The 14,158-nt window shown below is 48.4% G+C and overlaps 1 protein-coding gene across 1 annotated transcript in view; it reads left to right on the plus strand.

The window, feature by feature from the left end:
• Positions 1 to 549: 549 nt before the first annotated feature.
• cib2 (calcium and integrin binding family member 2) overlaps positions 550 to 14,158 on the plus strand; it is a 126,533-nt gene continuing 112,924 nt past the window's right edge. The window contains exon 1 of the mRNA XM_085972036.1: positions 550 to 804. Coding sequence (XP_085828162.1) covers positions 613 to 804 — 192 coding nt within the window. The 5' untranslated portion in view covers positions 550 to 612. The remainder of the gene's footprint in view (positions 805 to 14,158) is intronic.

Below are 14,158 nucleotides of genomic sequence, written 5' to 3' on the forward strand. Positions count from 1 at the left end.
ATCTATATCTATATATATATATATATATATTTGCATGCAGCCATGGAAGGAGTGGGAAGCAGAGGCAAGGAGAGGAACCTTCAATGGTCTATGACAATTGACGGGCCAATGTAGCTTCCCTCCAGTCCCGGAGCGAGGGGATAGTCTGGGGCAGAGCTTGGACAGTGAGATCAGCCTAGACTGAGCTGCTTCAGATGCTCACTGCAAGAAGTGTCCCTTTAACTCTGGCCAAAAGCTAATTCATGAATATGGGTACAGACAGGTCCAGCTGAAAGTGGGCCAAATCTCTTCACACCAGACATTGAAATCATACTGAGGCGGACAACAGATGAAATGTGTGAGAAAACTAAGGAGGAGTGTATGGATTTCACCCCTTGGACCTAAGCTAGACTGCAGTTATCCAGATATCATAATGAAAGTCAGCACATTTATCTGAAAACACAGAAACACTATTAAAAGGCTCTGATTTACTTTTTTGACTCCAATAAAATTTATCTGCCTGAGTCGTATAAGATAGCTAAAATTGATGAGACTGCCAAGTGTACCAGCTTCAGTGATTACAGACTTAATTACAAATCGCAGAACCGATGTATTCTGAAGTAAAACTGGCAAATGCTCCAAAGGCGTGCCAAGCTGGAAATGAGTGCGTACGTTGCCAAGGCTCTCAAAGGTTGTCTTTCATTTCTCTGCAGGTTGCATGGTAGATACCACGAGATGGCCCCTCACATAGTGCCAATGGACTACACCAACGAGCCTGATGTCACAATACCAATACAACTCATAACAAACATGCCAGAGCTAAAGGTACTGGAATGGGGAAACCCTTGTGAGTAGCTCCGTTCACTGTCGAATGCAAGACATACAAGACAAGTATGGGATGTGATGTAAGAAAACTACTAGGCACTTGGCCTGAGTATTAAACAAAGCTTTAATCAACTGTTTTACAACATGGAGATCTAGTTGTGTCCTTCACTAGTTCCTGTTAAAGAAAGTCCTGCACAAGCTGGGCCCATGCCCGAGTATTTATACTCTCCCTGGACAGCGCCACCAGCAGGCCGCCCATTATTATTACATAAGTGATTTTCACATGAATGACAAGATTCATGTCAGGATGTTTGTATAATTGAAGAGGGTAATGTAAGCTCAGCCATGCAGGTAATGTCAGTGGTGTTCTTTTTTTTACAAGGTACAAATTATAGGCAGAATGTTACATTTAATGGACATTTGCAGTTATTTTCATGGCAACATAAGGAAGAGCATCTGTTGAGCATTTAGCAGGATTGCAAACATCTTGGTCTGCATTCAGCCGAAGGGCGACATATTGAGAGTAATGGCGATGGGCTGTGTGTCTGCACTGGGAGGAAGAAGAATACTGAGGCTTTGAGCTTTATGCTACTGGGAATGATAGATAACTGCACTGAGGTACGGAGTAATGTCACAGTTATAAGGTGAGACGGTAGTAGGCCAAGAGCTGCTCATGTGACATTCGTTGAGTGCGATGATGATTTTCGCAGTGATGTTTTGCTATCCAGTGTTTGATTATCGGGCACATGCTGTGCTGGAGAACCGAACTCCCACGCGTGTTGGATTCAGTGCTCCGCCTGCACCCCAATTGGCCGAGGAATACGAGCATAGAAACATAGAAACATAGAAGATAGGAGCAGGAGTAGACCATTCGGCCCCTCGAGCCTGTTCTGCCATTCAATGCGATCATGGCTGATCATCCAAACTCGGTACCCTGTCCCTGCTTTCTCCCCATATCCCTTGATCCCTTTAGCCTTAAGAAATATATCTAACTTCTTCTTGAATATATTTAATGAATTGGTCTCTACTGCCTTCTGTGGTAGAGAATGCCACAGGTTTACCACTCTCTGGGTGAAGAAATTCCTCCTCATCTCTGTCCTAAATGGCCTACCCCTTATCCTTAGACTGTGATCCCTGGTTCTGGACTCCCCCGCCATCGGGAACATCCTTCCTGCATCTAGTCTGTCTAGTTGTAAGGGGTTTTCCTGAGAGATGTCCCTGAGGTTTCTCTCTCTAGAGGCCTCTCTCTCTTGCACAGTAAAACCGTGAGTGGTTCGACCCACTCGCCCCTTAGATTCTATACTCTGGACTTTGGGGCAGGAACTACAATGTGGAGAAAACTCTTGTAGACCAAGTTTGATGAAACAAAATGAAATTTTATTGCATAAGGAAAAATATCAAATCAAATGCAAGCAGATAAGAGAGTACATGGGAGGGAAAAACACAAGCAAATCATAACGACACAATACTAACTAAGGCAACTACAGGCATCTTATACTCTACAAAGATCATCATGAAATAAGGAAACACACGGAACATCGAGGGACAACAACTCATGTTAATTATACCCTTCAATCCACCCCCTTATTAAACCTATCTAGATCTGATTGTGAAGGGCCAGAAACATGCTCAGCAATCCCACTAGGAAGTGCAAGGTTTTGAAATCGAGTCTGTGTTTGGTCCTTTCAGGCGTTCCGTCTCCACGTGGATCGTGGAGCCCCAGCGAGCTGCGCCACACCTCTCCTGAGGTGGGGGTAGGGGCGGCTGGACACCGGCTGGTTCTGGATGTCGGCGGGGTCGGGGATCGTCGGCTGGACCCCGGTCAGAGGAGCCTTGGGCTGGCTCCCATCATTTCTTCAGTTTGTTTTTATCTCTTCTCCCGAGCCGGGGTGGCTGGAAGGTTTCTTCTCTTGGGGTTTTATTTTTTTTTGTTTCTTCTCCCAAGTTGGGTCGATGGCCTCTCATTTCGGCAACGGCCCGGCGATGGTCGATGATCTCCCGATGTGTTTCCCTGGGGCGGGACGCCGGCTTCGAAATGGCCTTCTTGGTGTTGGCTTAATTCTTCTTCCTCCTCCGATGGTGGAGAGGAGTTTGCTGATCTTCTCCCGAAGCGACTCCTCTTCACCCACTGCCACTCAGTCGTGTGTCTCTGAGTGTGTGTCTCCAACTGTCTCCGCAGCTACAACTCCGGTGTGTCCTTCAGTGTGTCTTCTGAGTGTCTTCTTCTGAGTGTTCGTACCACACCAACCCCTCCAGTTATACCTTTCTTCAGGAGTCTCCACTTCCCGCCCAAAATCAGGTTAGTCTTTGTTTAACTTTTGGCGGGCTGGGAGCACAGTGGGGTAGTTATTATATTTTAAAATGTTTTAGATGGCCGGTAAAGGCCCACCTCTGGTCTGGATTGACCTTCGTTGTTTTTAATGTCCTGCTGACCTCGTTATCTAGTCCTGGGTGCTGTTCTCATGAATATGAAATTGTCCCCTTTTGTCTGGGTCAACATTTAGATGGCCTCTGTCTCCAGGCCGATCTTGACTGGATCTGCATCTAATCCATATGTATAAGTCGGGGTCTGGTTTCGTTCTCTCAGAAACGGCTTCCAGAACTTACTGTGGGTTGAATCCACAAAGCTGTCTGAGGATTCGCAGGAACCATTTTAAAGTGTCCCAATAAGCTGGTCACATGGTATGGCGGCCATTTTGTATGCCCCTTTTTCTGGGCTTCTTTTAAAACAGTCTTTAAAATCATGGCCTCTTCTGCCATTTGACCCTTATTAATACAAAGTCCAATTTTGCAAATCCTACATAGTCCTGTTAGAATTTTATAAGTTTCAATGAGATCCTCTCTCATTCTTCTAAACTCTAGCGAATATAAGCCTAATCGACCCAATCTCTCTTCATACGTCATTCCTGCCATCCCAGGTATCAGTCTGGTGAATCTTCGCTGCACTCCCTCCATGGCAAGAACATCCTTCCTCTGATAAGGTGACCAAAACTGCACACAATACTCAAGGTGTGGTCTCACCAAGGCCCTGTACAACTGCAGCAAGACATCCTTGCTCCTGTACTCGAATCTTCTCGCTACGAAGGCCAACATACCATTTGCCTTCTTAACTGCCTGCTGCACCTGCATGCTTACCTTCAGCAACTGGTGCACAAGGACACCCAGGTCTCGTTGCACTTCCCCTTCTCCCAATCTATTGCCGTTCAGGTAATAATCTGTCTTCCTGTTTTTGCCACCAAAGTGGATAACCTCGTATTTATCCACATTATACTGCATCTGCCATGCATTTGCCCAATCACCCAACCTGTCCAAATCATACTGGAGTTTCTCAGCATCCTCCTCACAGCACACACGCCCACCCAGCTTTGTGTCATCTGCAAACTTGGAGATATTGCATCTCGTTCCCTCGTCTAGATCATTAATATATATTGTGAAGAGCTGGGGTCCTAGCACCGATCCCTGCAGTACCCCACCAGTCACTGCCTGCCACTCGGAAAAAAGACCCGTTTATTCCAACTCTTTGCTTCCTATCTGCCAACCAGTTCTCTATCCAAGTCAGTACCTTACCCCCAATCCCATGTGCTTTAACTTTGCATGCTAATCTCTTATGCGGGACTTTATCGAAAGCCTTCTGAAAGTCCAAATACACCGCATCCACTGGTTCTCCCTTATCTATTCTACCAGTTACATCCTCAAAAAATTCCAGTAGGTTAGTCAAGCACGATTTACCTTTTGTATATCCATGTTGACTTTGTCCGATCCTGTCACTGTTTTCCAAGTGCTCTGCTATTACATCTTTTATAATGGACTCTAGCATTTTCCCCACTGCCGATGTCAGGCTTACCGGTCTATAATTCCCCATTTTCTCTCTACCACCTTTTTTAAATAGTGGGGTTACATTAGCTATCCTCCAATCCATGGGAACTGTTCCAGAGCCTATAGAATTTTGGAAGATGACCAGCAATGCATCTACTATTTCTAGCAACAGCAGGAAAGGGTTGCCACTGGTGTAAGAGGGCGCAAAAGGCTCATGTAGGGGTTGCTAACCTCCCAGGATTGTCCTGGAGCCTCCCGGGTACTGCTGTGAGCAACTGGGAGAAAAATCAGAGGGGCATTAAAAAAAAATGGTGTTTTTTTCCCATTTTCTTTGAGCACTTTTCATTCACTCGTTATAAAATGTTGGCGATGGGAAAAAAAGTTGATTGACTGGGGTGGGGCGTCCGGTTGGAAGCGGGAGGTCATGTGATGAAACCTCCAGTATTGGTGACCCTAGGTTCATGGTAAAGCCCCAACCAATACCAGGCCTGCCATCTTGGGCAGATTTACCTGCGATTGGCCGAGGGCATTTGTAGTGCCCGCTTGCCGTAGGCGTTGACTGACTGACTGACAAGCTTCTCAGATAAGGGATGTTAGAGATGGTGCCTTGTGCACATTCGCGGCACAGGTTCTGTGTGGGTACTCCATGGCGCAACTAACTAGGCCTCAAGCCTAGGCCTCAGCTCCCCCCTCCTACCCCCAGCAATGCAGGGCCCCTGCGTAGCAACACTTTGGGTACCAAGGATCGCAGGTTGCCCCTGGTAACGCAGGGAGGTTTGCTGCACTGCTGGGGCTCATTTTAAAAGTGCGGTCATATTTTTGCACAAAAATGTTTACAAATTTATGGCACAGCGCTGCATTACAGTCAGGAGAGGAATCTGATTCTGTGAGGTGCCAATCCCAATGTGGCATGACTCTCTCAGCGAATGTATCGCAGCCTATAATTTACCATCCATAGTGGAATCGCGCTGGCAGAAGTCACTGAGACTAATCAATTGGGTAGCACGCCATTTGGTATGGGCTAGTGTAGTTACGGGATTAGTGACCTAGGGAATGTGAGTTCGAATCCCACCATGACAGTTTGAGAATTTGAGTTTTGTAACAAAATCTGGAAATTATCATTTCAACATACTGGTGTCAGTAAAAGTGATCAGGATTGTGGTTAAAAAAACTGGTTTATATGAATATAATTTAAGGAAAGAAAGCTGCCATTCTTACACGGCCCGTCCTATACCTGACTCTAGTCCCATGCCAATGTGGTTGACTCTTAATTGGAGTGGCCTAGCGAGCCGCTCAAGGGTAACTGGAGACGGGCAGTAAATACCAGCCTTGCCAGCGATGCCCACAACCCCAGAACGAAGCAAAAAGAACTTGCGTACAAGGCACTATTCGATGATTCACAAGGAGCCATTCAGACACATCACACGGTGAGACATTCACTTCCGAGCAGCATTCAGCACCAAGATGTCAAGTGAACATTCATTGCAACAGTAAAAAAAAACTTCAGATGATAAATCCGATTACCAGCCAGGTTTATAACATTTTAAATTTAATGATCAGCATAATATTTTCACATCCTACCAGTAGGAATTTTATCTCTTTGGGCTTCACCTCAGGGCGTGTTGTGCATTTAAACGGACCAATGGAGTCACACAGCGCTAAAGCTTTGCAACATGTGGGCAGGTTTTCGAGGACCTGAGTTTTGCGCGCGGGCCGTGTGCAGTGGGGCTATGTGCTGCCCACGTGTGCCCTGTACAGCCAATCCATCTGGATTTTCTGGAGTTGATCTCCCAGTCGAGTTTCCAACTCTGATTGGGTGGATTCCTGGAGGTTCTGTCACATGACCTCCTGCCTCGCACTGCCCCGCCCCCACACACCCACCATGGCTCCATCTGTTGTGTATGTCCCTTTAAGGGAATAACTGGTCTCAGACTGCAGTACCGGCAGTGACCACCCCTGTATAAAAGGCCCTGGCAGGCTTCTGTAGTTTCAGTTTCCAGATTGTCTCCATTCAGTAAAGACTTGTTAAACCAACTCCTGCATTCCGTGTCTCCATTAACACACGGATTTAATACTGGCGACGAATAAGAAATGAACTTACCTGCAACTCGGCAGCACCTCAGACGACGTTATTGAAGGTCGAAGCCAGAAAAGAAAAAAAAATAATCCAAAGAAACTCGAGAAATGGGCGTCGACCATGGGCAACCGCCCTCCAAATCATCGGAGTGAAAACATGCAGGGGAGACTGTCAAGAGTCAGGCTTGGTTCCCCAGTCTGTGGTTTCCCAGCTAATCGGGCTGGTGGCAGGTAGTGCACTGATCCTTCCTGGGCTGCGGCGGGCTAGAGCTCGATCGGGTGGCTCTGCAACGGGGCCGGGCAGCGAGTCGGGAAGCAAAGAGAGAGAGAGAGGGTGGAGCACACAGGGCGCGGCCAGTGCTTCGCAGCCGGGCAGCGTTCGGACCTAAGAAGAGGGAGGGAAGTGTCCCAGAGGGTCCGCTCCACGACGGGAACGGTTAAAAATAAAAATACCACGGAGAGCGGCATTGACAGCAGCGGCAGCGGCAGGAAAGCGCGGGAGGCGCCATCTTAACTCGGCGGGGAAGAAGGAAAAGCGCAGGAGGCGCCATTTTGATCCATCGGGGACGAAGGAAAAGTGCGGGAGACGCCATCTTAGATTTTCAAGATGCCAAAGACTGGCGATATCACTGCCTTCGATAATGCAATAGAAGACTGGACCACATATGTGGAAAGAGTCAAGGTATATTGCGAGGCAAACGAAATAGCCGAGGGGAAAAAGGCATCGGTATTGCTAAATTTAATGTGCGCAAGAACGTACGACCTATTGCGGGACCTGATTACTCCAGCCAAACCGAAGGCGGAGAGTTTTAACGAAATTGTTGCTATCCTACAGGAACACCTAAATCCTACACCGCTGCTGATAGCAGAAAGATTTAAATTCCACAGGAGAAATCAGCATAAAAATGAGAGCAATGCTGATTACCTTACGGAACTACGCAAGCTATCAAAGCACTGCCAGTTTGGAGCAGGACTGGCAGATACCTTACGGGACAAACTTGTCTGTGGACTCCTGAGTGAAGGAACCCAGAAGAGGTTACTCTTGAGAAAGAGCTGACGCTAGATAAGGCTTTCAGCGTGGCAGTATCGTACGAAGCAGCAGCAAGGGGAGCTGCGGAAATACAACAAAAGCCACAGGAATACGGCACCCACGAAATGACACGGGGATTTGCAAAATGTTATCGCTGCGGCAGAACAAACCATGACCAGAAGGACTGCTGGTCCAAGGACAAAATATGCAGGCAATGCGGAAAGATGGGACACATTGCACGAGTTTGCAGGTCTGAGAAGAAGACCAACGACAATAAAAAGGCTACTAAGGAACCGTACAGGAAAGTACAAAAGATGACGGACAGTAGTTCTGAAGACCAGATGAGCGATAGTGAATCCGGGAACAAGAGACTAAGCTGTCTCAAACTTCACAACGTAATCGCAAAAGAGGATCACCGAACCATTTGGGTCACCCTCACGATAGCAGGGTCCCAAGTCAAAATGGAATTGGATACAGGATCAGCTCTAACCGTCATGAATCGACGAGACTACGAGCGGCTATTCTCACACATACCCTTGAGAGAGACATCCATTGTCTTGAGGACGTATACGGGGGAAAAAGTATACCCCAGAGGAAAAATAAGGGTGCCTGTCGAATACAACGGCAAGAAAATACGGAAATTGTATCTCTACATTCTGCAAAATGGTGGACCACCGTTATTGGGACGTGAATGGATCAGAAAGATAAGTTTAGACTGGCACTCCATTCAGGCACTGACGGTGGCTGGTAAAAAGGATGACGACGTCACTCCTGGATGATTGTCAACAATCTTAGCTGACGCCAAAGAGGTATTTCAACAAGAACTGGTCAGTCTTAAAGGCGTAACCGCCTCGATAAAAATAGAGGAGAATGCAATTCCCAAGTTTTTCAAAGCAAGACCGGTACCATATGCAATTCGCCCAGCCGTCGAGGCAGAGCTGGAGAATCTGGAGAATGCAGGCGTGTTATCTAAGGTAGACTGGAGCGAGTGGGCGACACCCATCGTTCCTGTCATGAAGAAAACGTTAAACAATAAGTCTGAGGAGCCAAGGAAGGTTCGCATCTGTGGGGACTTCAAGGTGACGGTGAACCCAGTCCTTCACACAGTACAATATCCTCTTCCAAGGATAGAAGATATCTTCGCCTCACTATCCGGAGGGAAGCGTTTTACAAAAATTGACCTAGCGCAAGCATATTTGCAGATGGAGGTTGAAGAATCCTCTAGGAAGTATCTCACGATAAACACTCACAAAGGTCTTTACCAGTATAATCGACTGGTATTCGGAGTAGCATCAGCTCCGGCGATATGGCAAAGAGCGATGGAACAAGTCCTGCAAGGGATTCCGAGGACTCAGTGTTACTTGGACGACATCCTAGTGACAGGTGAAGATGACAGTGAACACCTTCCCAACCTAGAGCAGGTGCTCACTAGACTACGTGAACATGGGCTACGAGCCAATCGCCCCAAGTGCGAGTTTTTTAAGAAACAGATATCGTATTGTGGCCACGTGATTGATGAAGAGGGGTTGCATAAGTCCCCTGACAAAATTGAAGCGGTAGTTAAGGCTCCAGTGCCTGAAAATGTGTCACAACTGAGGTCATTCCTCGGATTGGTGAATTACTACCATAAGTTTTTGCCGAATTTGTCCACAATTCTGCATCCACTGAACGCCCTACTACGAACGGGAGTAGCCTGGAAATGGAGCAATGAATGTAAGCGGGCCTTTCAGAAGAGTAAGGACCTAATCACTTCAAGAGAAGTATTGGCTCACTACAACCCATCACTACCGATAAGACTGGCATGTGATGCGTCTCCCTACGGCATTGGGGCGGTACTGTCACATAAATTCCTTGATGGTTCAGAGAGGCCGATAGCTTTTGCGTCACACTCGTTAACTTCAGCCGAGCGTAACTACGCCCAGATTGACAGAGAGGCCCTCAGCCTGGTGTGGGGGGTGAAGAAGTTCAATCACTACCTGCACGGTCAGAAATTTACTCTACTAACTGATCATCAACCTCTCGTCTCCATTTTCAACCCTCAGAAGGGCGTACCGATAAAGACGGCACAACGGCTAAAGAGGTGGTCCCTTTTCCTAGGGGCACACCAATATGACATCGAGTACAAAGGAACTAAACAGCATGGGAATGCTGATGGATTGTCGCACCTACCGTTGCCGACGGTGGAAGAAGAACTGGCAGTGGATCCAGTGGAGTTATTCCACTCGACTATAGTCAAATGTCTCCCTGTGACGAATGCAAACATAGAAAAGGAAACACGAAATGACCCAACACTCTCCTGGGTCTATGATTTAACGGTGAAGGGATGGCCAGCACATGGCGAACCACTGCTGCCAGCATTCTCGCCGAGAAGAGAACAGCTGTCAGTGTGCAGAGGAACCTTGATGTGTGGATCCAGAGTCGTAATTCCACCCAAATTGAAGAATAGAGTGCTCAATGAGCTTCATGAGGGTCATCTGGGAGGGGTAAAAATGAAGAACTTAGCCAGAGCGTTTGTGTGGTAGCCGGGAATCAATAGAGAAATCGAAGAGATGACCAAGAGCTGTACAGGATGCCAGAAGGTCCAAAACGCCCCACCACAAGCCCCTCTACATCCATGGGAGTGGCCCTCATCTCCATGGCAAAGGGTGCACATTGATTTTGCTGGTCCCTTTATGGACTCGATGTTTTTAATTGCGGTGGATGCACATTCAAAGTGGCCAGAGGTAATAAAAATGTCCTCAACCACCACAGAAAAAACTATCACAGTCTTACGAACCATATTCACCAGGAATGGGCTGCCTGAACAGATTTGCTCTGACAATGGACCACAGTTTGTGTCTGAAGAGTTCCGGAGGTTCTTAAAAAACAATGGTGTTAAGCATTACACATCCGCCCCATATCATCCAGCCACTAATGGATTGGCCGAGAGGTTTGTTCAAACATTCAAGAAGGCTATCAAGGCAATGTGTAATGAAGATATACCCCAGAACACAAGGTGGATAACTTCTTGTTTGCCTACCGGAATGCGACACATGCGGTTACCAACCAAACTCCAGCCATGATGTTCTTCAATCGAAGACTACGATGCCGCTTGGATTTGGTTAAGCCAAACGTCAGAAGAGATGTGGAGAACAGGCAGTTTCAGAATATGAATGAAAGGCCGACCAGGAGTTTTAAGATAGGTCAACCAGTTTTGGCCCGGGACTACCGCGCAGAGAAATGGCAGCCAGGAACGATCTGTACACGGCAAGGACCTCTGATGTATACCGTGGACGTTGGAGAAAGCATTGTAAGACGCCATGCTGACCAGATTCTAGAGTCACTGGAAAACCTCAACTCCACACCACGATCTGATACACCTGGCGATGAAACCGAAGTACCAATTGCATCTACCGCAGAATCGGTGATATTGGAAGCAGACGAACCAAACAACGACATTGATCCCGACTCAACCTTGCCAGAAGAACCTGATATCCCAAAGAGGCGTTATCCAGACAGAATCAGGAAGCCTCCTCAAAGACTGAACTTATAATGGCTTAACTTCAACTAATGTATCTAGCAACTGTAATTGTAATTGTAATTAGTTATTATTTAGTTGTTAAATGAATGTTATGTACTGTTTATCTAAAAGGGGAGGAATTGTTGTGTATGTCCCTTTAAGGGAATAACTGGTCTCAGACTGCAGTACCGGCAGTGACCATCCCTGTATAAAAGGCCCTGGCAGGCTTCTGTAGTTTCAGTTTCCAGATTGTCTCCATTCAGTAAAGACTTGTTAAGCCAACTCCTGCATTCCGTGTCTCCATTAACACACGGATTTAATACCATCCTCCAGGCGCACTGCCTTCTCACAGCCACTTGGAAAGGGACCCTTTGTTACCCCATTGGATTAGCTTTGACTGCGAGTGAGAATCCGTTTCCCCCCATCTCCAATAGCTAATAAATGCAAGCGTTCGAAGAAAATGAAAAACAAACACAATTGTTTTTTAATTCCTCTCCTGATTTGCTCTCAGCTGTGTCCTGGAGATTAACCTTCAATCCCTGGACAATCCTGGAGGCTTGGTAACCAAGGCACCCAGCAGGGATCTCAGTCAATGGGGGAGCGGGATATCTCGGGAATCTGCAGCGTTTAAAGGGTAGCAGCTCCTATTTAAAGGGATCATTAAAGGGTAGTGAAAGTGCGGAGCGAGCCAATCTTTTGTGGTGGAGCAATGGTGCAATAGCATGGCACGGACTCAACATCCACTGACACAGCCGTGGAACTGGGGCAAAGGAGGGTTGTTCTGCTGGGCATTGCCGCAGAAGAGTGGCCCAGACCATCGGGGAGAAGGTGGCAGGGAAGGTAAGCATAACATCGAATATTCAGAGGCCCTGGGAGAAGATGAAGAAATGTGCCACCCTGTAAATATCTACCAAGATAAGACATCCCAGCAGTTCCGGGTAGATGAGCAAAGTACACGTGTCACATAGTGTCTTCCCCCGACCTGTGTCTCCCCCCGACCTGTGTCTCCCCCTGACCTGTGTCTCCCCCCAACCTGTGTCTCCCCCCGACCTGTGTCTCCCCCCGACCTGTGTCTCCCCCCCGACCTGTGTCTCCCCCCGACCTGTGTCTCCCCCCGACCTGTGTCTCCCCCGACCTGTGTCTCCCCAACCTGTGTCTCCCCACAACCTGTGTCTCCCCACAACCTGTGTCTCCCCCCGACCTGTGTCTCCCCCAACCTGTGTCTCCTCCCAACCTGTGTCTCCCCCGACCTGTGTCTCCTCCCGACCTGTGTCTCCCCCCGACCTGTGTCTCCTCCCGACCTGTGTCTCCCCCCGACCTGTGTCTCCCCCCGACCTGTGTCTCCCCCCGACCTGTGTCTCCCCCGACCTGTGTCTCCCCCCGACCTGTGTCTCCCCCCGACCTGTGTCTCCCCAACCTGTGTCTCCCCACAACCTGTGTCTCCCCACAACCTGTGTCTCCCCCCGACCTGTGTCTCCCCCCGACCTGTGTCTCCCCCCGACCTGTGTCTCCCCCAACCTGTGTCTCCCCCCAACCTGTGTCTCCCCCAACCTGTGTCTCCCCCCAACCTGTGTCTCTTCACAACCTGTGTCTCCCCCCAACCTGTGTCTCCCCCCGACCTGTGTCTCCCCCAACCTGTGTCTCTTCACAACCTGTGTCTCTTCACAACCTGTGTCTCCCCCCAACCTGTGTCTCCCCCCAACCTGTGTCTCCCCCCAACCTGTGTCTCCCCCCGACCTGTGCCTTCCCCCGATCTGTGTCTCTTCACAACCTGTGTCTCCCCCAACCTGTGTCTCCCCCCAACCTGTGTCTCCCCCCGACCTGTGTCTCCCCCCACCTGTGTCTCTTCACAACCTGTGTCTCCCCCGACCTGTGTCTCCCCCGACCTGTGTCTCCCCCGACCTGTGTCTCCCCCCGACCTGTGTCTCCCCCCGACCTGTGTCTCCCCCCGACCTGTGTCTCCCCCCACCTGTGTCTCTTCACAACCTGTGTCTCCCCCCAACCTGTGTCTCCCCCCGACCTGTGTCTCTTCACAACCTGTGTCTCCCCCCAACCTGTGTCTCCCCCAACCTGTGTCTCTTCACAACCTGTGTCTCCCCCAACCTGTGTCTCCCCCCAACCTGTGTCTCCCCCCGACCTGTGCCTCCTCACAACCTGCTGAACCTTGAATTATTCACTTGTAAAGCACTCATAATCTTAGAGCGCTTTCATAGCTTCACGCTCATACCGGTACTACAGCAGAGCACAGTCTTGTGCTACAACTGAAAACTGGAACTATTCTCATACTTAGCAACATAGGCCATTCGGCCCCTCGAGCCTGTTCCACCATTCAATTAGATCATGGCTGATCTGTATCTTAACTCCATTTACCCGCCTTGGTTCCATATCCCTTAATGCCCTTAGCTAACAAAAAATGAATCGATCTCAATCTTGAATGTTTCAATTGACCCTCAGCCTCAACAGCTTTTTGGGGGCGAGAGTTCCAGATTTCCACTACCATTTGTGTGAAGAAGTGCTTCCTGACATCACCCCTGAACGGTCTGGCTCTAATTTTAAGGTTACACCCCCTTGTTCTGGACTCCCCCCAACCCCCGCACCAGAGGAAATAGTTTCTCTATCTACCCTATCAACTTCTTTAATCATCTTAAGCACCTCAATTAGATCACCCCTTAATCTTCTATACTCCAAGGAGTACAAGCCTAGCCTATGTAACTTCCCCTTGTAATTTAACGCTTTTAGTCCCGGTATCACTTACCTGTAGCCAGAAAATGATGGCTGTAAAACCTCGGTGCATGGTGAGTGTTGATTGACTCACACTCACTGGGATGCAGGAAGTTTAAAGAACAGCGACACCCAACATCTCTGTTGGCACATCATAAGAGGACCAAATGTACACCGGAGAAGGCTCCTGAAATTGTAAGTCCATTTGAAAG

The sequence above is a fragment of the Somniosus microcephalus genome, chromosome 32, assembly GCF_052327205.1.
Source record: "Somniosus microcephalus isolate GS21.2 chromosome 32, FLI_Smic_1.0, whole genome shotgun sequence".
Lineage (NCBI taxonomy): Eukaryota > Metazoa > Chordata > Chondrichthyes > Squaliformes > Somniosidae > Somniosus > Somniosus microcephalus.